The 24,671-nt window shown below is 33.0% G+C and overlaps 3 protein-coding genes across 3 annotated transcripts; 1 reads left to right on the forward strand and 2 right to left on the reverse strand.

Annotated features, from left to right (window-relative positions):
- Positions 1-3,441: 3,441 nt before the first annotated feature.
- On the reverse strand, positions 3,442-6,263 carry SLP2 (subtilisin-like serine protease 2). The gene has a single exon (XM_085702771.1). It carries the CDS (start codon positions 6,137-6,139, stop codon positions 3,818-3,820), a length of 2,322 nt encoding a protein of 773 aa, XP_085558897.1. The 5' UTR covers positions 6,140-6,263; the 3' UTR covers positions 3,442-3,817.
- A 1,021-nt stretch (positions 6,264-7,284) lies between these two features.
- Positions 7,285-8,521, reverse strand: LOC146931288 (uncharacterized). Its single transcript, XM_085708326.1, has 2 exons — positions 8,303-8,521; positions 7,285-8,223 (listed from the first exon to the last, which is right to left on the reverse strand). Exons 1-2 carry the CDS (start codon positions 8,325-8,327, stop codon positions 7,388-7,390), a joined length of 861 nt encoding a protein of 286 aa, XP_085564452.1. The 5' UTR covers positions 8,328-8,521; the 3' UTR covers positions 7,285-7,387.
- A 10,096-nt stretch (positions 8,522-18,617) lies between these two features.
- Positions 18,618-22,205, forward strand: LOC146931289 (ubiquitin-NEDD8-like protein RUB2). The gene is made up of 3 exons (XM_085702773.1): positions 18,618-18,721; positions 19,612-19,871; positions 21,902-22,205. Exons 1-3 carry the CDS (start codon positions 18,629-18,631, stop codon positions 22,008-22,010), a joined length of 462 nt encoding a protein of 153 aa, XP_085558899.1. The 5' UTR covers positions 18,618-18,628; the 3' UTR covers positions 22,011-22,205.
- Positions 22,206-24,671: the final 2,466 nt, after the last annotated feature.

The raw sequence follows: 24,671 nt of genomic DNA on the forward strand, positions 1-24,671 counted from the left end.
AGTATTTTTTTTTTGTAGGGACTAAAAAACCTATTAAAATTAAGTAAGGACTAAACTATAACTTGAAAAGGTATTTATAAGTAAGAGGCATCCCTCACAATATAATCTGGTTTTGTATAATTGAATTAAACTGAATTAAACATTACTCTTTGGTTGATCTGTAGGCATCTTGTATACTGCCACTAGTTTTGCATGAAATGGGAGCATATGAGTTGGTTTGAATTAATATGGAATTATTTTCCCACGCTCATTCAATATTTTGCCTATGGTTAATGATATTAGGTTCTATTCAAATAATCTATGCCGCTTCAACATCTTTTGGTCAACGTATTTTAAAAAAAAGAATAGTTTATTTTTTGGTATCTCATATGGGTTTCATAATTCTAGGAATTGGTTCTATAAGTGTTATTGGGCTCAACGGAACCGTTTTACAAATAATATCTCATGGATTTATTGGCACTGCCCTTTTTTTCTTGGCAGGAACTAGTTATGATAGACTACATCTTCTTTATCTTGACGAAATGGGCGGAATGACTATCTCAATGCCAAAAATATTCACGATTTTCACTATCTTATCGATGACTTCTCTTGCATTGTCGGGCATGAGTGGTTTTGTTGCCGAATTGATAGTTTTTTTTGGAATAATTACTAGTCAAAAATATCTTTTCATGATAAAAAATACTATCACAACTAGTTTTAGTAGGTTTTTTAGTCCCAACAAAAAAAAAAATTACTTCTAATTTTGGTCCCTGCTAAAACAAAGTTTGTTTAATTATCCTTAAACTCTTAAATTTTTGAACGATTTTTTTGAAGCAAGTTTAGAACACTATGGAAGGTTCAATTACTAAAATTTAGAATTTTTTTAACATGAAACGAATTAAATATGAATTTTTGAAAATGATAAAAGTTAAAGATAAAATTAATAAAATCGGGACATATAAATCAAATTTTGCGATAATTTTTTGCGGAAGAACTTTTAGTAATGTTCTTAACACGTCTACAAAAAATTGTTAAAAAACGCAAGAGTTTAAGCATAAATTAAACAAATTTGAATTGAGCAGAGACTAATACTGAGTGCATAGTATTTTTGTACGAACTAAAACAACTATTAAAATTAAGTAAGGACTAAACTTAAAATGCCTTAATTTTATAGGGTCTAAAAACATATTTAACGCAACAAAAAAAGTCGGATGTGGCATCCACGTGTGCTTCACCGTTTGCTCAATCAGCAACAATTAACAGCGAGGACCTATTTTGCTAGCGGAAAAAAACGTTGGGGACCAAAAATTTAATAAAATTTAAGTAGGGACTAATGTTGGAAACACGCCTATTTATAGGGACCTAAAACATAATTAACCCTTATCAATTGTAGTTAGTAGTTAGACGAAATTTAATAAATAAGAATATAATAATGGAAAATAATTAATAAATGCTGTGTTGAAATTCAAAAGTTCAGTTGTTTTGAGACAAAAAAAAATGTTAAAGAGACAATTATTTTGAGACAAAGGGAGTAGTAAATTAGAGATGCTCTAATGATTTAATATCTATTGACTTAACGGATAATTAAAAACAGCCACCTTAGCTTTTATCATTTTCCAAGATAAAACCTTTATTTCTTCTATCCAATCATCTGTCGATTCGATCATATTCTTGAAAATTTTCTCATTGCAAGCTATCCACAAAATCCAGACAAACGCAAACCAAATAACACTAATATGAGCCTCTCGCACTCTGCCACTACATACTAGACTTGCAAACTGAGATAAAATCTTCAATGCAATATTATGCAAAATAGATGAATGATTCATCCATAATAGAAACTTTTGCCACAACTCTACACTTGCGGGGCATTCAAACGACAAATGAGTAGCCATTTCAACCACGCCATAAGCATTTTTGCATCCTGATTACGACTCATTTAGTACGCCTTTTTTTAATAAATTATTTTTTGATGGTATCCTATTTTGTAATAACCTCCAAGCCAATACCACAATCTTCAACAGAACTAATCTATTCCAAGCGATCGCGAGTTTCCATTGATCCTCGGTCACCCGTCCCTCAATTATTGCATCATAAGCTTCCTTTACCGAATATGTGCCTTTTGACCAAACCCATACTTCCATCCCATTAAATCTTAGATTTAATCTTTGAATTGTCCACATCATCTCCTCTTCCTAACTCGATTCCTCTTGCGGTAAATCTCTTCTCCATCTAAACTTCCATATTTGTTCACCTCCTTCACCCTGAGCAATGTCCCTAACACAAACATTTGTTTCTCTTTGGGTATTACAAATAAACATGGGTATCTAATTCTAAGTGGAACTCCCTCCAACCAAGGGTCTTGCCAAACATGTGTTTCTTCATCGTTCCCTATTTTCTTTCTTAGTTTTTTCAGAAAACCAGTTCGATCGAAATCCCCACAACTTTTTAAGTCTTTCCACCACGACGGACATTTCCTTGCCTCCTTATTGATTATATTGTTTGACTTCCAAATTTGCTTGCCAACTCTCTATACCACAAGCTATTTTTTTTTCATTACACATTCTCCATTCCCATTTTCTTAGCAACGCTGAATTGAATGCTTTCAAATTTTTAATCCCTAATCCTCACCCTCCCCCCTCCCATCCTATTTTGCACGACAAACTTTATTCCATTGTACCCAATTTATTATCCTAGAATCCTCTCCCCTATCCTTTAAAAAAAATTGAGATTAAAGTTTAGAGATGATACATGCCGACGCTTTGAGAAAAGAGCGAAAATAAACTTATCATGCATACAGAACATATTTTAACAAGACAATTTTCACACAGATAGATAAATGTTTGTTGTTCCAACCAAACAATCTTTTTTTCTAATTTAAACTAGTCTTAATTTACTTCAGACATAAATTTGAGTACTCAAATTTTTATTTTATAGTAATATTTTAATAGTTATTGTAAATTCATTCATCATGCTGCAGCCTATAGATTCCAAATTCCAACCTAGAATTTGGCCCAGTCTACAGAATTTTGTTGGCCTTATTATGCTAAAGGAACTGACAAATAAATCTTTAACGGTAGAGTTCCAATTACTCCTTGTACCACGTTTCCACCTTTTATCATTTTGTTGCTTAAAAACAAACAGCTATAAGCATGATGCGAGTATTTTTACAATTTTTCATATTGTTTAAGACAGCTATAATTCTATAACTTCATCTAAGTTTGAGAACTTTTTCATACGCACGTTACTTATACATTAAATTTGCTTCGCCACCATATTTGATTATTTGCTTCTTTGTTTTAGACAAAAGTTTATGTTTTGTTTTTAAGATTGGGTAATGTCGGCACGAAGAAGGCAAGAACCACAAACTTAACTGAGATTGCAAGTAGTAACTACTGATGTAAAGGAACCACAACACTTTTCAAATCATAGGTCAAATTAAAATTAAAGAACAGTGTAAAATGGAAATCACAAATCATAACTTATCCTATAATTTTTTTATGATCTATAACTAGACATCTAAAAGTCTAGAAATAGTACAAAAGCTGAAGTAATAAAATAAAACCAAAGAAAAACTGTTTAAAAAAGTACACCAAAGCAAAAGCATTACAGTGTTACACAACTCCAACCCAACCCTGTCATTTTAACAAAGTCTCATTCCACACAGTTTTAATAAGTTAAAAAAGGAAAAAGAAAAAGAAAGAAAGAAAAAACTAAAGATATTTTGCAGTCTAGTAGTATTACTCCACGTGGCAATTCAAAGAGGCACCACTCATACGTGACGTGTGGCATCGATCAAAACAACATGATCGAACCTCTAGTCTTGTCTTGTCCTCCTCTACAACGGTTCTATTTGAGTAACGACAATTGGGCTCCGAACCACATGTTTACCATCCGTCCACGTAAGCGACCCGAAAACCGCTCCAGAAGGATCCATCTTCATGTTTCGGGTATCTCCAGTTACCGTCACAACATAACTCCTCTTCTTCACACCCTCCGTGAAAACAAGCTTTGACGGCCTCACCGTCACGGTTACCCCCTTAATTTGCGACTCTACATTCACACGATAAACTGAATTTACCGGCCCCACATTAGTCACAGTCCTTATAAACGTCTTTGAAGCCACCTTTCTGGACCCCACCGGAAACATAGCCACAAATGACGGATAATTTAGATTCTCCGGTGAAGACTTCCTCACCGGACATTTCTCCGGTTTGCGTGTAATGACCTGAATAACCTTAGGTTCATAACCAATAGCACAGAGAAAATTAACATAGTCACCGTTAGTGATATCATAGACCAACCCAGGATCCATTGCTCTGCCCAAATTAAGATGACCCGACCCAAAATCATAAGGTGTGGAATTGTTTCCGGTAGCCTCATCCAACATAGGAAGATTTCTGTTATCAAGAACAGAAGCTGTGGTCATCATGGCGGATCTCACGGCGGCGGGACTCCAATCAGGATGAGCAGATTTCAACAACGCCGCAGCACCGCTAACATGCGGTGCTGCCATTGAAGTACCAGACAAGATATTAAACTCAGTTCTACGTGTATCAGAATCAAGACCAGTAGGACCCACCGCATCAGACCAAGCTGCAAGTATATTAACCCCCGGAGCAATTAAATCCGGTTTAAGTAACTGTGGGTTCAAACCGTTCGGTCCTCTAGCTGAAAACGAAGCTAGAACCGGAGCGGGTTTGATTCCGAGGATAGTTCCTTTGAAATCAATGGTGGCCGTTGGATTCGCGGTTGAACTGATATAAGCTTTGATTATATCTCCTTCGTTGGAACCAACGGCACAAGCTGGAAGAAGATGAGCGTCTCCGACGAGTCCTTCACCGTTTGAGATTCCGTTTGCTAGAATCATTCCAACACCACCAGCTTTCTTCACAACTAACCCCTTCGCAACCCTAGGGCTACTTCCTCTATCACACACTACAATTTTTCCTCTTATTTGTTTTGGATCTAAAGAATTTTCCATGCAAAGTGAATCACCAAGAACACCGGATTTTCCAGGATAAACTAATTGATACATTTTACCTTTTAAAGCTACACCGGAGTAGAGGGATACACCGGAGAATTTTCTTCCGTCGCCGATGATGATTTGTGCTGGAAAATCACGATCTATCGTGCCTGCTCCGACGGTTGTTAACCATGGAGCAAGGTTGGTTACTGACATTCCACTTGGTCCGTCGTTACCAGCGGAGCATGAAACGAAAACTCCTCTCGAAACAGCACCGTAAGATCCGATTGCAATCGGGTCGAGATAGTAAGGTGAAGCTATGCCATCTCCGCCACCGATTGAAATGGAAATTACATCAACGCCGTCGTTGACAGCTGCGTCAAAGGCGGCAAGGATATCGGAGTCGAAACAACCGGAGTTTTTCCAGCAAACTTTGTAAACTGCTAATCTAGCTTTCGGAGCAACACCTTTAGCGATACCGGAAGCATAACCGGACATGTTAGCTTGGAAAGCGTAACGGCCAGCGGCGGTGGAGGCTGTGTGGGTCCCATGACCGTCGGCATCACGAGGGGATCGAAACTCAACGGTTTCGTTGATGGGGTTCAAAGGCCCAGCAGAACCAGCACCAACTTCATGACCTTTGGAAAAGTATCTAGCACCGATGAGTTTTCTGTTACAGTTTCTGGGTGAGAATTTTTCACCAGATTCACAAACCCCTTTCCAACGACGTGGAATAGGACCTAAATTCGTATCAGAGAAGCTCCGGCGTTCAGGCCAAATGCCGGTGTCAAAAACACCGACAATTACATCGGAGCCATAATCTGACTCCGACCAAAGACCTCGCTGGTTGCGAAGTCCAAGAAACTGCGGTGAGCGAGTTGTATGAAGCTGTCTACGACGATCCTCGAAAACAGCAAGGATCGAAGGGTGGTTGCTAATAGTAGCAACTTGTTGGCGGGTGAGTACTGCAGAGAAGCCGTGGAAAACAGTGTCGTATGTATGAAGGATATTGGTTTGTTCAGTGAATTCAGCTGTGTACCAGTGATAGTGGGTTGGAAAAATGGAGGGTTTGGAATAGGAATTGACACGGAAAATGAAGGTTTTGGGAAGTTCTTCATCTGAAGAAAGAACTTGATTTAGAGAAAGTGAAAAGAAGAAAAGGAAGAAAATAATGGAATTGAGAATTTGGCCCATTTTGGACACAGTGATGGAGTGAGGGAGGGAGTGAATGGGAAGTGAGTGTGAAGGGAGTGTTATAACGTCCACAAATGAGTGCAGAATAGAATATTTTCCTCTTGTTTTTAAATAAAATTCGAAAAGGATAATAAGGGAAAAAACTAAAATACTTTAATAATACTAAGGGTTTTGCTAACAAGTGCCCTAAGGACATTGTTTAAAGAACCCAAAAAAAGAAACTATGTTTTGAAAATACAAGTCAAACACTTTTTAAAGTCATAACTGTACAATTTCCAATGCAAAAATTGCTACTTTTAGATGCTTAAACAATGCACTTAAGACACTTGTTAGCATTTTCCTAATACTAATTGTCGTTTAATGTAATTGATTGTTTTGAGTTATTTTTAAATTTTGGTATCTAGTACAATTGTCAAAGTATGTATCTTTGTTGTTGTCACTTGAGTCTAATGAGTCAGCCTAAAATCCGCTAGATTGCAAGAGAATTATTTTGCGCCGCACTGTTTAAAAAAGGAAAATTTTAAATTATTGTGGTTGTTACTTGTTAGTGTTTGTTTATTTGTAGAAAATCTTAAAAATGTGTACCACAAAAAACCGAAAACTAATTCCACTGAAATTCATAATGGCAATTTTCATAGGAGAAATCATACAATGCTACTCAATTTAAAATATAATAGATCTTTTCCATAATAGTAAAGCCTATAATAGATCTTTTCGGCTTTTTTTTTACTGTACCACTATTAACATAATTATCTACCAAAATACCATCCTTTTTAAATTATGTACACTACTACCACTCTTTTGTTTTATTAGACCCTATTGCCACTAAAATTTGGACACTTGGCTCATCACTACCACCATTTGTTATTTCTTTCTTCAATCATGCGGCAGCTTTTTATATTTACATGAACTACTATTTTTATTTTTTTTTAAAGAATGCACTAATATTTTTATGTATTGTTATTATATTAATAAACTAGAATAAAATTCAAATTTAATTAAATAATGATATTAAAAAAATATAAAATAAATTATTAATTAAATAATTGAGTTTCAATATAATTATACTATTAGTTATTTAATTAATGATATTAAAGAAAAATATAAAATAAAAATGGATACTTATAATTATATTTTCGATGACATTATAAAATAAAAATGGAGACTTATAATTATATTTTCGATGACATTAATTTGACATTCCGATGCACCGTATATTAATAGATGAAATTGATACATAACAACGAGTCAATTTCTTTCAGAAACATTAGCATTGTTGGGACATTTTTTCTTGCTGTGTCCCTCGTTCCTGCAAATACTACATCTCTTTGGGTGTCTACTACTCTCCCTTAGATCCATTTCAGTATGAATTCGAGCAGATTGTGGACGACCTTTTGGATCCCTCCGCATGGCTGGATTGTGGCACAATTCAACTCCGTCATATTCCGGCCAGTAGGATTGAAGAGGAATTGGTTGGAACTCCTCTTTGTAAGTGTTGAAAACATATTGTAATGTGTAACGGGGAGACACATACATCATGAAGTCATGGTGAATTTTTGAACAAGCAGCTATGACATGTGAACAAGGGTAATGTAATACCTGAAATTCACCACAATCACACCATTGTTTGTCAAGGTCTACCATGAATGTTCCTGTTGGTCGGCCGCTTGGTGGACGAACCAGCTCTTGAACACTGAAAAGACTATGTCCCCGATTGTGAATGTATACTTGATGAGTATTGGATATCGCTCGTTGTTTGGCAAGATTATCCATGACTACATCTGAGTAAACTTTACCAGATGCCATCATTGCTTGGGCCTTACTCCCTCTATTTACGAAGAGTTCAATAGATCTGTAATAGGTTGCTTGGACAATTGGCGTGACTGGAAGATTACGCACCCCTTTTAGTACATTGTTGAAGCACTCAGAAATGTTAGTTGTCATGTGCCCCCAACGTCTCCCTTCATCATGTGCTTGTAGCCATTGTTTCTTTGGAATATCGTCGACCCACTTCACAGCATCATCAGACCAATCCCTGATTTGGTTCCTGTAGTGTGTGATGCTTGGTTGAGTCATTGAGTATCCTGAAGGTAAAAAATTAATGTTGCTTAGGACTTAAAAAAGTAAGTTATATATGCATTATTGTATAAAAAAAATACTAACCCATATTTGTTACTTTTTTCTTCATCTCTGTGTTCTTGAAAGTCCTCAAAAAATATAAACTATTTTTATTTTTAATTAGTTAGAAAATTTAAATTAATAATTAAAAAACTTCAATTAATGATTAAATAAAATAAGTAGTTTAATCAATTTTTAATATAACAAAACAATTAATAAAAATTTAAAAACATTAAACATTAACCGTAAAAAAGAAAATGAAATAGAAGAAAGAATAAAGAAAAAATAAAAAACAATATGAAAAAAAAAAATAGAACTCTACACAAAAGACAAACCAAAACATTCTCTCCCATTCTCCAATGACACGTGTCACTAATTTAATGGAATGGTTGTCAAAGTCAAAAAAAAAGGATGGTAGTAGTGTATATAATTTGAAAACAGTGGTACTTTGGTATATATTTATTTTAGTGGTGCTACAGTGGTAAAAAAGCCGATCTTTTCCATCTTAATTTTATCTTAATCAAAAGAAAGAGAATTGATGTCTTATCATATTACTCTTCCTAACTTTTAGTTTGTTTTCCACTAAAATAAAAGAAATAATTTGGAATGTCTAATTGAAAAAAAAAAATTATTACTATATTCGTAATTAAAAATGACATTCATTTTGAATCAAATTTTCATACTAAAATGACACTCAATTTAAAACTGAAGAGTATAAGTTATTAGTTTGAATCTAGATATAATTGATATTAATATACAATGATTGATATTAACATTACTAGCGTTTAGATGAGCATCGTATCCGTCTGTCTGCTTTTTTTATTGTGATAAATCGTTTAATTTACAAACAATATTTTTTATGAAATTTTGATAAATTGTTTTGATTTTAATTAAAATTATAAGTATAAATAATAGATATTTTTCACTCTCACATTCTAACAAACTATACTTATCTTTTTAAATGATATCAACGATGTAACAATATAATATAACAAACCTTAAAAAAACAAATAAAGTATAAATTATTATTTTTTGAACGACGTCAACAAAATAGCAGAGATTCTCTCATTTAGATAGTGGTAAGTGAAAAAACCATCTTCGTCTTTCGCCTATCATAATTGGTGTCATGATCCTCTTATGTGTTTAGGCTTTGGCTAATCACTATTTTTCCTGTTGTTCTGCTCTGTTTTTTAGTGCTTTTGTAATGACTTTGTAACTTTTTCGCATTGTACCCGGACACGCCTTGTGTCGGATATAATGTGTTTGATAGTATTATATTCCATTTTGACGTTTTCAAAAAATAAAAAATAACATTATTATAGTCAAATTTGCTTAAGGGTATAACTTAAAGTGAAAAAACCAACTCAAAATGATTTATTATCATTATATATAATATAAATATAAATATACAATGCAGTCGCTATTAGGGAAGCCCCAACCCTATGAAAATTTCATATATTTTGTTGCTGACTCAAAGATTAGTCATATAGCATGTTTAAATGGACTAAATTATGGAGATACCTTAGTAGAGTGGATTTCATACCGTTCAAATTTCTTCAGTTTTCTCAAGTGAGGGAATCTCTACCGTTAAGCCTCTTATTTCTCTTAATTTTCATGTTTAAATCCTCAATTGCATTTACTTTTCAATGGTCAAGACAATGCAAGCACTCAACATATTAGTAAGTTATGATCGTGGCAGGGGACGAAAATGAGTATGGTCTGGGCACGGTACTTTAGTAGAGGTACTTGTAATTTTAACAAAATACACGTACTTAGATGCAATATCTGCATGGGTAGCAACCTTAATACTCGTGTTTGTATCGTTTGAGTATTTTGTATCCTTGGATGTTGATTATAATAGAATATTTATTCATTTAAATTATATCATATCTTGTAATTTATGAGTTTTCTTAATACATAAGTGTCAATAATCGAATCCATGACTTACTTAAGATGCACATGCTTCTTACCACTAGAAAAAATTGCATGTGTGTTCCTTATTTTTAATAGCCAAACCTTTATTGTTACATATTGAATTTACATTATTTCTTGCTAATATTTGTTCCAAATTTAATGTAAGAGACTTACAGGGAAATTAGTTGCCATCGTAATATAATATCATATAAATGTTATGAGTTATCTTCTTACCATCCAAGAGAGTTCATGCACTTTTCTGGCGCATGACAAGGGAAACATACCTAATACTTTAGCTATACATTTTCCATGAAGTGGTCAGGTTTGTCATGGAAGTCACAATGCTTATAGTTATATGTCCAATTGTCCAAAGACTCTTGAGTCTAAACTTCAATTTCAACGTGTTTAAAAGAGTTGCATAACTTCGTGAAGAAAAAATTAAAAAGACTTGCGTATATAAGATGATAGGGATAATGAAAGTTGGAAAGTTTTACCCAATTTTGATACATAAAATTTATGATTTAGAAAATAAAATAATAATAAAAATATTTAATTTTGATTTAATTAGGGACTCAATTGCAATAAATAAAGATATAATGATACACCTTATGAAATGGATTAAACACACTATGAAAAGTCATTCTTATGACTTCACTAAAAAGTCATTATTATGACTTCGCTATAGAATTTTCCATAAGGTTATCCATGCAAATTTGCCTCGTAAGTGAATAATCATTCTCACTTGTTCACTTGATTCAACAATTAACGGTTCAATTAAACAAAACTTTTACCATCCTTAATTTTTTGGTCGGTGTTTACTTTTAAATCAAGTAATATTGATTTTTTTCTTTTTTTGCATATGAAATCTAATAGATAAGATATTTATACACAATTATCCTAAATTTTTGAACAGGTATAACTTTTTTTATTTTATGAAAATACATTTTATTCCAAGGATACTTGCAAGTAAATGTAAATTAGGTGCATGTTTAGATTCACTTTTATGGGCTCAAAATTAATTTAAGTGTTGAATTAATTCTTATATATCTGGTTGTTCTCAAGTATAATTTATTTTGTGTTTCGAATTTATATTCTATTTTAAGATAGAAATTAGAGTTTTTAATTTTAGAATTTATTTTAACACTCATACATATACGTATACATACATAAGACTTTTTATCTTAAATTGTCAAAATTTATCACTCAAAATCTTTTTTTTTTCAAACACAAAACCAAACAAACATTAAGAATATAAAAATAAAAAAGACAATGTAAAGCCAAACAATCATGAAAAGGAAAGTTTTGTTATAGAAAAAGTGATTGCCATCAATGCCAACGAATTTCAATTTCTAATACCAGCAATACCTGGTTACGTAGTACTGGAAAAATCTGATATACACCATCAGCATCCTCAAAGACACTTTTTCTAAAGCATAAATCATCAATTTGGTTGAAGAAGACATGAAAAAAAAAATCATCAATTTAGTCTCTAAAATATATGAAAATTTAACAATATAGTTGCAAACAGAAAATACATCAATAAATGATGTTGAGAGGGGAAGGCTTTGAGATTTATTTTTCTTCGTAATACAAAATCTTATTCGTTTGGAGAACTCAAAAATTGTATTGAAGGGGGTTTTATGGGAGTTTTGGAGGGGTTTACATGAATTATTCAAATTTAATCTATGTAGTTAAAATATTCTTAAAATTAAAAATATATTAATCACAAACATTAATTTATCATTATCTAAAAAATTACTCTTTCAAAAACTATATAAAATTTTACTATTTTCTCTTATATTTTCAACCTATGAAGCCCGGATACGTAGTGCGATACGGGTACGCGAATACGCGAAATTTTTAAAATTTAGGATACGATACGGCTAAGATACGTTAACAAAATATTTATATTAAAATTTATATGCGTGTAAAATACTTAAAAAAAACATTGATTACTCATACTATATAATCATAAAAGTTACAATTTACAAAAAAAAAAATAAAAATACATATGATCAAAATAAAAAATGTAAAGTTTTTGTATAAATCATATTCTATTTTCATTCATATGTTAGGATATCAACAAATGTATCAATAAAAGAACTCAAAACAAAGTTTGTTTAATGTTGATTGATTAAATCTCCACTCTCTCGTTACTTTCATCCACCAAAATCATAATATTTAATTTGTTAATTGAAAAATAATTATAGTGATTCGTATCTTAAATTTTCACAACACAATCTCATTTTTATACACTTCATTTTTTTTGGATACGTCTGTGTGAAGTATCTTATAAGTATCTGTGTGTATCCGTCGAGTATCTTTTAAGTATCCGATAAAATATATATTTTAAACTAAAATAATTAATTCCGATACTTCTGGGATACGGTATCCGAAGTATCCGCGGAGTATCGGTATCCGATACGTATCCGACACTGGTACGACACCATTTTGGAGTATCCGGGCTTCATAGTTTTCAACCCTCTAAAGTCTTTCCTTCCTCTCTCCTTCAAACTCCCAAACAAAGCCTAAAGGCTACTATAATTTTAGGGTCATGTTAATTAATACCTCTGAGACGCTAATTAAAAAGAAGTAAATTTTATATTATAAATAATAGTATTTTTTACACTTTTAAGATGTTAACAACGCAAATTATAAGATAATTTTACTTCATCCGTCCCATAATAAGTGAGTCTTTTGTGGAAAAAATTTGTATCAAAATAACTGACCCATTTCACTTTTCAATATAATATTAATTATTTTTTTCTAATTATACCACTAATTAATATTACTTTCATTACTCTTAATTCAATATATTCTACTTTGCATTTATGATAATGGTAAATACACCAATACTTAATAAGGCACTTAAAATCATTTTTCTCCCTTCTTCATTTATACATTTTTTTAATAAATGTGAAATGAGCAAATACCACACTAGGACGGATGGAGTACTATATTTGGTTCATTAACGAATGTTTATGAAACACTTGTTAACATTTTTCATAATTTTATTCCAAGTACGAATTTAGTTTATTTTTTGACAAGATCCAACCATGAAATTTGATTGGTTAGCAAACGTGGCTAAAACAGCATATGGCAACAATTTACAATGCTTGATGTTCCCAATATCCCTTCTCTACATCTACACAATTTTTTACACTTTCGACTTGACTTGCAGAGCTTGTTGAGGAATGACCAAAGGAAGAGGCAGACCAATTTTTGGTGCTTGAAACGCGCGTGACAATCAACTTGACTTGCAGAGCTTGTTGAGGAATGACCAAAGGAAGAGGCAGACCAATTTTTGGTGCTTGAAACGCGCGTGACAATCAATATGTACTACTACTACTACTATTAGCTTTCCTTTTTCCTCCATCTGTTGAAACTAAGCAAAAGACAACGGGACGAAGTGTCCCTAACTCATCCATTGTCCTGCATCAGACGGTTGATATTTCATTAGAGAATAAAAGACATCATTTGTGGGACCATCACAACTTACATGAACGGTGGAGATTGTGTTGCACAAACATTTGTGGCATGTAGGGCATGTGATGATTTCAGTCATTCACGGCCCCAAGAGTGGTATGGTCCCATATATTATCCTTCTTTGCTTTGCTTTAGTCTTCGTTTGAGCTGGAAAGTTGTACTCTCATAGTTTGGATTTGACCATGACTCATGAATTATGAGTTTTTATGTTCTTTATGGTAAATAAAAAATTAGAAAAAGAGAAAATTATTACTACTGTTGTTTTCTTTATCGTTTGGAAGAAGAAGAAAAAAAAAAGAACTAGGGTCTCAATATGATGCCTTTAAACATCAATCAAATTGAACAAATCCTCCAAATCTTTAGGATAGTCTTAAGAAGAATTGTATTCTTTGCTAATCAATCGATCTTTTATTTCTTTATCTTGAAGTAACTAAAGATATATATCAAATTGGATCTATTTCTTAATCTTGATCTCTTTTATTTTATTTTTTTATGAACAAAGATAGTGCGAGCAAGAGAGGTAAAGAGTTTAGAGAAGAAATGAGAGAATAACCAAGGCGTTGGAACATTGGTGTGAAGTTAAAAGAAAATTGGAAGATTAAATACCAAGTAAAAGACTTTTGAGCTAGTGTGGTGTGAATTGAAAAAATAGAGAGTGGTGATCCCACATAAAATAGAACACATAGATTAATAGTGTTTAAATTGCGGTATTTAATTTTAAATACTTTATAATGATAAAAATAATAGTAATTATTAGTGGATATTACTTCCCGTAAATTTAACTTATGTTGGTTGTAATAAGAATAAAAATTCAACTAGTTTCCTATTTTTCATTCATTCATATCCAACGAGTTTGTTTCCTCCATTTTTGTGGGTTTGTTTCTTTTTTTTTTTTATCTTATCCACAAGATTTGTTGAACTGATTAATAATTATGTTTCCTTTTAATCTTATCCATTAGAGTAACTGCTGCCGTAATTTTAGTTAAACCAATTACAAAACCTCTATATAAATAGATGACTTCACTCAGTTCAAAAATCACACCAAAGAGTTTCTATTGAGTTGTCGAGAACTCTTTCTCTCTTCTCCCTTCAGTTTGTGTTGACGAACCATTCTTCTCCTCATCTCCTTTTTTCTGTTCATTCGAAAATAAGAGTGTTCTTAAGACCTTAGTCCCTGTTCGGTATAAGGTCCCTTCGGAATTAAGAAAGGTCTTAAAAACATAGCCCCTTCGATAATATATGTCCTTTTGGAATAAAGAGTACTTTTAAGAACATAGCCCCTTTTTGGAATAATAATGTCCCGTCGGACTTAAGAATGATTTTAATATTATATAAATAAAATTGAAATGGTGGTATTACCATATTTGAGTGGTCGTAATACGATATTGATATTTTCTAGAACTTAAAATTAGAATGGTGATAACACCATATTTGAGTGGTCTTAGTGGTCACAGTATTATATTAGAGTGGTTTCAGTATTAAAGAGTGGTCTTAGTACATATTTTAGGGTGTAAATCTCATACGGTTTTCTACAGTGCAGTAGTTAACTGCACAGTTGTAGCTGAACTTGTTTTATCCTGAAGGCGACGTGATTGATAGTCTGTCTTGCACAACTTTGAGCAATGCCACGAAACGTCTTAAAGACAGCGATCTGGTCGTGACTCAATCTAGTAACAACTTCGGTATGTATTCTTTTTTAAAATAGAATTTGGAAATCCAAATACAACAGTTTGAAAATCCAAAACCAACAGAACGAGAATATTCATAGCCAACACATAGATGTGGTAGTTAGTCACACCTTCCGCGGTCAGTCCTAAGGTTTATGATGATTTTGTTTCTATAACAATATTTTACATGCCAGCATGTCAAATTAAATCTAGACCATTCAAAACTGCAAGCAGATCATCTATCAAGATAGAAGTGATGTCACATGATTTTGAAAAACTATAAATTCATTCGTCATTATGGTTCCTGAGTAAACTCAGGGCCATTCCTAGAGTTTTACATGTTTTAGGTATAATATGAGAAAATAGCCTCTTACGTAATATATCATAAATTTTTTTAGTTCATTGTTGTGATTTTATTAGGTCTACATTTTGTTTTTTTCCCGTTTTTTACTACCAAAAAAGAACAACAAAACAACAAAAGACGAGTGAGCCACATGATCCTAAATGCGTCTTGCATCATTTCCTTGATCATAAATGTGTCTCGCATGATTTTGCATTATCAAATTCCATTTTACATTCTTTTTAATCAATTCAAGAAAGACGACATTATTGTAATGATATAATTTAATTTATTGGAACCTTTGTAAGAGAAAATTAAGATTAATTTCTCTCGTAGGCCCATTTTCAACTAAAACATAGTTTGTTTTGTTATCAAATTACCCTAAATATGACCAATATTTTTAATATTAGTGAGGCACATTATTAGGAACAAATGGCCCAAAAAATATCACCAATTTTTTCGATAATAAATTTTTTGGCACATTATTAAGAACAACCAATTTTTTTATAAGGGGTGTATATAGAAATCTTTGTGATATATGGGGGCATATACAACAAATCGTGTTAAAAGGGCCAAGGCAAAAACAGTAACAGGCTTCAGCCCAGCCTTTCATCATGTCAATATTTGGGGCCTTTCAATGAACTTTGTTATATACACCCCTAAATAACCAAATATTTTTGTATAAACTCCCACCATAAAAAATAATAATTGGACCCCCTACCGACAAGGGCCCTAGACCATTGCACCTCCAACCTATGCTTAGGGTTGACCTTAAGTAAACCACAAAATCCAGCGTTAATATATTATCAAGAGAACTTTCATTGGCATTAGTTTTAATAGTTCCTATCATAACAATGGTTGATGCCAAGATAAAACTCGAGAGGCATGGTAAGGGTGGTCGCATACCAAAACACCTCGAGAATAATAAGATGGACATAGTTATTTGTAAGTCAATCAAACTAAGTGTTCTTTTCGAGAACAATATTATCTTGTGCAAGATAAAGAATCTCAAATTGATCACAGAGACGTGGAAGAATGTGTTCTGTCGTCGAAGATCTTGCCAGAATTTATGGAAGTGTCCCGTTGCCGACTGAACGAAAGTGGGTGTATTTGCCAAGTTCTCCGACGTCCAAATCAGATGGGAAACCAAGAGGTTGAGAGGTCTGAGGGAAATAAAACTTACTTGGAATTGTAGCGAAATCCTGTTTATATAGACATAACACAAGGGAGAATATGAGTCTGGTTCCTTGTTGGATCTTACCTTGTAATTGCACATTCATGGCAGAGCATTAATTGTGATTTTGCGCGTTTTCGTCGAAAAAATTAAAAAAAAACCGAGACTTATTCCGAATGCTGCGGAACTTTGCAAACCCTCTATATGTTTTTTTTAATATAGGTGTCTATAAAGTTTTGTAGCATTCCTACTAAGTCTCGATTTATTTTGATTTTTTGACCGGACCGTGCAAAATCGCAATTTTTTCCCAAGTGCAAGTCCGGAAAAATGACCTAGTAGTTGAATTTTTCTCACGATTTTTTGCACGCATTAGGAAAAAAATATCTTCCACAAATTTTTTGAATTTTTCGACAAGGGACGGATTAAATATGAATTTTTAACGCGCCTAAAACTCAAGACACCAAAACATCGACCTTGAAATTGAATTTTGAGTTGTTTTTTTGCGGACACCTCTATAAAAATACATATAGAGGATCAGAAAGTTTCTGTAATATTTCGTCTAAGCCTCAATTTATTTTGATTTTTTTACCGAAACGCGTAAAATCGCAATTATGCTCCCAACCGCACGTCCCGAAAAGTTACATAGAGGTTGAATTTTTTCATTATTTTTTGCACACATGTTAAGTACATAAAAACAACATTTTCCAAAAAAAAAAAAAGAATTTTCCAACAACAGAAAGATTAAATATGATTTTTTAATGCGCCAAAAACTCAAGAAACCAAAACATTGATCTAGAAATCGAATTTTGAGCTGGTTTTTTGTAGACATCTCTATAAAAATACATATAGAGGATCTGTAAAGTTATGTAGTATTTCGAATAAGTCTTGATTTATTTTGATTTTTCCGAAACGCATAAAACCACAATTGATTTTCTACCAGAAACCACATTTAAGTGCAGTTGAGCTAGCGATGGTTAACGGCAGCTGGAGCCAGGGGTAGTTAACTATTGCTTGGGTCAAAAACGTATTTTCTATGTGTTTTTAGAAAAAGACACATGTGAGAAAAGCAATTTTCTTACTATTAGGCTTTGTTTGGATGTCAATTCCCTGTAAACTTTCCATCTTACATAGCTTCTTTCCTTCCTCTTTCAGTGGTTCCAAACACAACCTTAATGATAATGAAAATTGCTTTTCTCAGATCAAAACTTTCCTAAAAACAAATCGGAATGACTTAAATACCCCCAACGGTAGTTAACTACGACTGCATCTTGCCTTTCTTCAATTATTTGCATTTTTAAAATTCTAAATTTTTAAAAAAATCATAACTTACAAAATAAGCAAAATTAATTTATCTTTTAAAAGAATTCATTTGTTTAATAGTAAACATATCTTAGAAATATCAATTCAATTCATACACAAATACGTAAAATCAATTCGAAAACAATAGAATACGACGGATTTATTTACCGTTAAACAAATTGTTGCATTAGATTACATTCTTCCTAAACAGATCAATATGATTCTTATCTTTTACTTTAGGAAAAAGTTTTTTGTTTTTTTCCTTATAATTTGTGAGAGTGAGTCCACAATTTATTGTAGGTTATTTGAGGGGAACTGTTAGATAGAAACGGAATCCCGCCACAGGGTAGTTGCTTCAAATACCCAATTACCCATACTCCGCATCGCTCAAACTAAATAACACAAAAACACAGTTTCTCTCTTTCTGTCTCTATCGCGCTCTCACAACACCAAGAAAGAACGACGAGAAGAAGAAGAAGAAGAAGAACAAGATGCAGATCTTCGTCAAAACTTTGACCGGAAAGACTATCACTCTCGAGGTTGAGAGTAGCGACACCATCGACAACGTCAAGGCCAAGATCCAGGTTAGTTAGGGTTTCTCATGATCGCTGATTTTGTTACTTTTATTTTTGCTTACTCCATTTATTTTAAGTGTTTTATCAAAATTTCGCGTCTGCTAGGGTTTGAAATTGAAATTATTTGTGTAAGCACAAAGATTCTACTGTTAACTTATGTGTGTTAGGTATCACAGAACTAGGTTTTGTCCCAAAACTAGTTCTCTTCATAATTGACTAGATTATCTAAATTTGATTGTGTGCCTTTTAGAGTTGGGAATGGAATGTTGATCTCTTAGTAATAACGAGAGGTTATTGCTGTTTGGGCCGTTTATTTCAATATGCGGCTTGTTTCCTAATAGTCATCAGCCAGCACTTTCTTAAATATCATGAATTGAATATCAGATCGTACGGAAAGCATTTTAAATCCTTGCTGTCAAAATCCCGATCAAAATCGTGAAAACCCACGATTTTGTGATTTCACTCACCGCTACTGATGCTGAGTTGAGTAAAATCCGTGCAAAATCGCATGCAAACATGAAATCGGCGTCGAATTGCATGATTCTATAAGATTTAGTGATCCTGGCTTTGAGTTGTTTATGTTTAAGCTTTGTGACTATGTTGTTTTATGTTTAAATTTGAGATTTTGAGTCGTTTATGTTTAAGATTTGAGACTTTGAGTCTTTTCTAGACCTGTCTATGTGCTATTTTTTAATGTTTTAAGATTTCTAGACCTTAATTGATCCATGCTACTGCAATAGATTGGCCCAAATAAACTGAAACTAAGCTACAGGGCCTTTATCTGTTTTATATGACGTGATGCTGACTGAGTTTGTCTGTTAGAGGATTAGTGGTAGTGTCGTTATCATTTGTAAGTTGCATCATTCATTTCTAACTGCTAGTGGAATATGTTGTTGTAGGACAAAGAAGGCATCCCTCCTGACCAGCAGAGGTTGATTTTCGCTGGTAAGCAACTGGAAGATGGTCGCACTCTTGCTGATTACAACATACAAAAGGAATCAACTCTTCACTTGGTCCTGAGGCTCAGGGGAGGAACCATGATTAAAGTGAAGACTTTAACTGGAAAAGAAATTGAAATTGACATTGAGCCAACTGATACAATTGATCGTATCAAGGAGCGTGTTGAAGAAAAAGAAGGAATTCCACCTGTGCAGCAGAGGTTCTCTCTCTCTCTCTCTCTCTCTCTCTCTCTCTCTCTCTCTCATGTTTTTTGGGCTTGGCTAATTCATTGCCAAATGTTATAACTCTTAAATTAATACATGTCACTTGTTCATTGCAAAACTCATGTTTATATTTGAATATTATCTGCCAGTATTATTTTGGCAGATAAACTTAGAGAAAATCCATGCATTTATATGTCATTGGTTCAGTTTTCTCCGCTCACTTTTAAAGCTTACTCATGTAAGGATTTACTCGAGGATCACGTGGTCTAGGAACTTGATTTACATGTAATCTTGTATTTGTAAAATGATATAAATATAAATTGTATGGTTTTTTTAAAAAATAATTATATATCACTTAGTTTTTATTTGTCTATCCTCTGTTTAATATGATTTTTGGATGCTTCATCTAGGATTCTAGATAAGCATATAAAAGAATGTTTGGAGGGCCTATAAGTTAAATATTCATGCATAAATCCATACACCGTTTGACTTTTGAATTGAAAATTATTGGTAATGTGATAGTTAGAAGAAATGTGTGTTGACTATGATGAGAAGAGGGATTTTAGGGAGTCATTTGTTGAGAACTTGATCTCAAATTTCCTCGGATTTGCATACTTTCTGTACATTTTTGCACTCAACCTGAACTAGTTTCTAGGTTTAGAAAAATTTCGTTTCTCACTGATCTGATCAAAGAATAGCACATAGATAGTATTAATGCGGATCTGGTTGACCAACTATGTAAACAAGAAATACAAATATCCTACAAATCATTAGAGAAATAAGGAAATGAAAACATAAAATCCCTCTTCTCATCATAGTGGTGGGTCCTCTGATTCATCGTGGTGCAAAGCATCAGAATTCTGTTCCTCGGTGTTGTTCATCAGTTTCAATTCTTTCTGGTTTCAGCTTCATTTCTGTTTGGCTTAGACAAAACCGGTTTTTCAAAACCTGTTCTAAACTTTAAAAAACAGTTTTGAAGCTTCAAAGTTCTGATTTAAATAAATATCAGCCCTAGAATTGCAGTACAACCATAGATTTACTCATATTACACGTTTTCAAACCTTTTAAAAAACCAGTCGTGTATAGTTTTCAAACCTTTTAGTATGATTCTTTTCGGGTTAAAGTAGCTCAAAAAATTTCAGTTCAGAAGGATGAAAACCATAATTTTTTTATTATGAGAACTTTTAGTTTGCTCATTTTCTCCATCAACTGTGGGAAATACTCCATCCGCCGTAGACAGCACTTTTCCCAATAAGCATCCTCTAGTTTGATCACTGAGGAGAAATGAACCCTTCTCAAACAATTAACTGAAATTATAAACATTCCTCAAAATATTAGTATCCGCTATTTCTAGTGGTGTCATGGGCGAAAGTTATTGTACTCTTCCGGTACAGACTTCACACATTATTCCAGTATCTAGTATTTCACAAACATCGGTATGGTGAATCTTATAGAAGTAGTTTTTTGTTTAGCAATTAAGCTATTCACCTTGAGGACAGGGTTAATGTTTTTGGGTGGGGGAGTATTGATAGGTCTGTTAAGAGATTTATTTATTTAGGATTAGATGATAAGAAGAAATTAACGTGTTGCATGTATTGCCTATGAATGAAGAGGGCATTGAGAGGGAGTCATTTGGTGCTAATTAGAACTGGGACTAGGCAGAGTCTTGTATCTTTTGAATATCCAGGGATCTACATAACTTTATGTATGTTTGTACACTCAATTTGAACCGCTTTCTATCATATCAGTGCATAATTTTCTTCTTGTCGTTGATATTTCTTATACAAGCTTCATCGAGTTGGATTGCATATTTACTGGTAGATCTATTGAACAATAATTGCTCGATATTCAAGAACAATGCTGAGTTTTGATTCTGACGCTTTAATCTGGTGTTGAATTTAATTTAGTTTGCAGTTTTAGAAATGTTTTAGCTTTCTTCGCTAGGAACTGTAAATGAAAAATATAATTTTTTTTCTTAATTATATTGGAAATATTAGAATCTTACACCTGTTGTAACTTGCTGCAGGCTCATATATGCTGGTAAGCAGCTTGCTGATGACAAAACAGCTAAAGAGTACAACATTGAGGGTGGTTCTGTGCTTCACTTGGTGCTTGCATTGAGGGGTGGTAATTAGTAAGGTAGATTGCACATCCGATCTCAAGACATTAGCTTGTTTAGACTTGGTCACTTTCTAGTTCTTGGTAAATGTTTAAAAATTGCTTCTGAACCTAAAGACATGAAAGGAAGCTCTATACTCGTCCATCTCTGAGGACATAATTGTTCTTTTATGTGCTTGGTTTTATAAATTTGGGGTAACTATTGGTGGTCACTTCGTTGTATGCTTTTAAACCCAAAAAGTGGTATCTTAATCAATCTCTAAACTAATAATTCATAAACAGAAGTACAATGGTGAGAGTTTTTTGCTCTGTGATCATCTGTACAAAGGTGAAAGTTTGATTTTAGTTTTAGGGCCACAAGCACAATGGTGGTGGCCCTGGCTGAACTGGATGAATGATCTAGATCTGAACGTAATTGTCAGACAGCCCGAATATGATGTATTCATGTTGGCACCTTCTTTTCCCACCCTATTGAGTGCGCCCTATGCAGTTCGGATTATAGAATCCGACCGTCATAAACACCCTATAAAATCCTTCAAAACACGTTGAAACATTTTGGATTTTAGAATCCGAACAGGCCGCATGAGAAACTCACAAGGTGGGAAAAGTAACTGCCATTCATGTTGACCCAGATACAATTTGAAATGTGGCTTCAGAATGTGGTCCAGTGAATATCCAGGCTGTTTGGCTTAGTTGGCGCCATTTTGTTATGCAAACTTACTAACTACAACTAAAGATTTAATCTTTTATAGAGCTACATTTTAAATGAGTTTAATAGTATGTTTGTTTCTGAGTTACAATTGCGCCATTCACACGTCTGGAGAGAAGAAACTATTCTTACTGTTTTTTCACATTGGAGTGGCATTGAAATGCACGCAATTCTTCTTAAGACGCCAAACCAAACACTTTTTAACTGGTATGCATAGATAGTCTACCATAGTTTTACACAAATGTTAAAATTGTCTTACAATGTCAATGCATACATAATTTTTAAATATATTAAAAAGAATATGGATGTGGGAATTTCACTTGGGAAGCTAAAAGAATTAAACGGTGGTTTTTCTTATGTTATTAGTTTTCCTAATTTTTTAAGGAATCCAAGAGCAAGAATATCATCTTGAAAAACAATATTTTGACTTTTGTAAAATTAAATTCACAACTTTTAAGAAAAATATTTCAATATTGAGTTTCTTAACATATGCTTAAAATATTATTTTTTTTCAAAGTAAAGTTTTTACATTTTAAATTCTTAAACATATATCTTTAGAGCATAAGTTAGCATAATTAACAACTTAAGGCAAATGTTCATGTTATTTGGGATAAGCACGAGACATTGACGCATAGCTTTGTGGAAGGATAATATCTGCATGCGTATAGTGACTAGAGTACATTCATTGTTCATAAATTGAGATGGTATAAATTTGAATCTAGATTCAGGTATGCAATAATAATGTTTTACCGATTCGTGGATTGCAAGAAGAAATGAATGTGCTTGCCTCTTAATTAATCTAATTCAACTTTCGTGCAAAGGAGTTTGAGAGCAAATCATTAACCTGATAATTGAATCTAGTTTTAGCTTATCATGTTTGATTTGATGCCAATTGTCAGCGACAATCTCAACTTTCATCAGCTTTTGCACATAGAGTAGGATCAATTGATGTTCCTTACTTTATTTTTTATTTGAAAAAAAGCTTCAATTACTCAACTACTCCTAAATTATAAGTAATGATTTGATTATATTGCTCAAAACAAATGATTGAAAAAACCTGTGGTAATACCATTATTGAGCAAGAATAATTAGCAAATAAAAATAGAGTAGCTGAGGTAGGGCTGTGTTGTTGGTGATAAGCTTGAAATCAAATTCAATGGTCAAGTTGATGCGTATGCAACAACTCGAAAACGACATAAAAGGTTCAGTTAAGCACTGCTGCCAAGAGACGAACTGTATGCTTAACTCATCCAATTCTATCTACCAACCAAAAGTGTTCAATTCGGAACAAGCCAAACCATGTACGTAATTTGGTTCTCTAGTCTCAAGTCATAATCAACGTCAAATACATCCCTGTTAATAATTGCTTAAGGTTGTTTGAAACTCCTTATACACGTGTTTCTGGATTAAAGTTAAGCTTGGACAATCATTCTTTGAGTGTAGAAACTAGAAAATGAGATATAATCTAATAGAAATTCATACGGTTATGTGTATAACTTCTTGATCTTGAGACGTTTATTGCATTGATGTATGGTATACACGATGAAAGAAAAATTTAGAATGACAGCTTTATCAAAGTATTTCCTTGAATAATAACTAGGTAAGATAAGTTTTCCTTGAATAAGTTTAGATTTATTTCCTTGAATTACACGTGGATTGAGTGAGAACAGTTTTGGTTTGAATTGGTCTTTTGTATTAAATTTAAAAGGGAAATGTTAACAAGTGTCTCGGGGCACTCTTTAAGCACTTTAATTAGTAAGTTTTTAATGAAAAGTTGTGCATTGAATGCATTGGAAATTGTAATACAAAAGAATAATTACTAAATATAAGATGCTTAAAGAGTGTTCAGGGGCACTCATTAACAAGACCCAATTTAAAAATATTTGCTACCAGATAAGTTTGTTTAAATGCATACATTATATGAAGGTCGTAACCTATGTTGAGAAAGTTATGTTTTTTTTTTTAATGA

Source organism: Medicago sativa, chromosome 4 (genome assembly GCF_051527215.1).
Source record: "Medicago sativa cultivar Bolivia chromosome 4, Bolivia_mono, whole genome shotgun sequence".
Taxonomy (NCBI): Eukaryota; Viridiplantae; Streptophyta; class Magnoliopsida; order Fabales; family Fabaceae; genus Medicago; species Medicago sativa.

Bases quoted from the DNA above. Each gene is read 5' to 3' on its own strand.
- SLP2 (XM_085702771.1), bottom strand. From the start codon at position 6,139: ATGGGCCAAATTCTCAATTCCATTATTTTCTTCCTTTTCTTCTTTTCA.
- LOC146931288 (XM_085708326.1), bottom strand. From the start codon at position 8,327: ATGAAGAAAAAAGTAACAAATATGG. The intron at 8,224-8,302 runs GTTAGTATTTTT...TTTTACCTTCAG, and splicing joins GAAAAAAGTAACAAATATGG to GATACTCAATGACTCAACCA.
- LOC146931289 (XM_085702773.1), top strand. From the start codon at position 18,629: ATGCAGATCTTCGTCAAAACTTTGACCGGAAAGACTATCACTCTCGAG. The intron at 18,722-19,611 runs GTTAGTTAGGGT...ATGTTGTTGTAG, and splicing joins ACGTCAAGGCCAAGATCCAG to GACAAAGAAGGCATCCCTCC. The intron at 19,872-21,901 runs GTTCTCTCTCTC...AACTTGCTGCAG, and splicing joins ATTCCACCTGTGCAGCAGAG to GCTCATATATGCTGGTAAGC.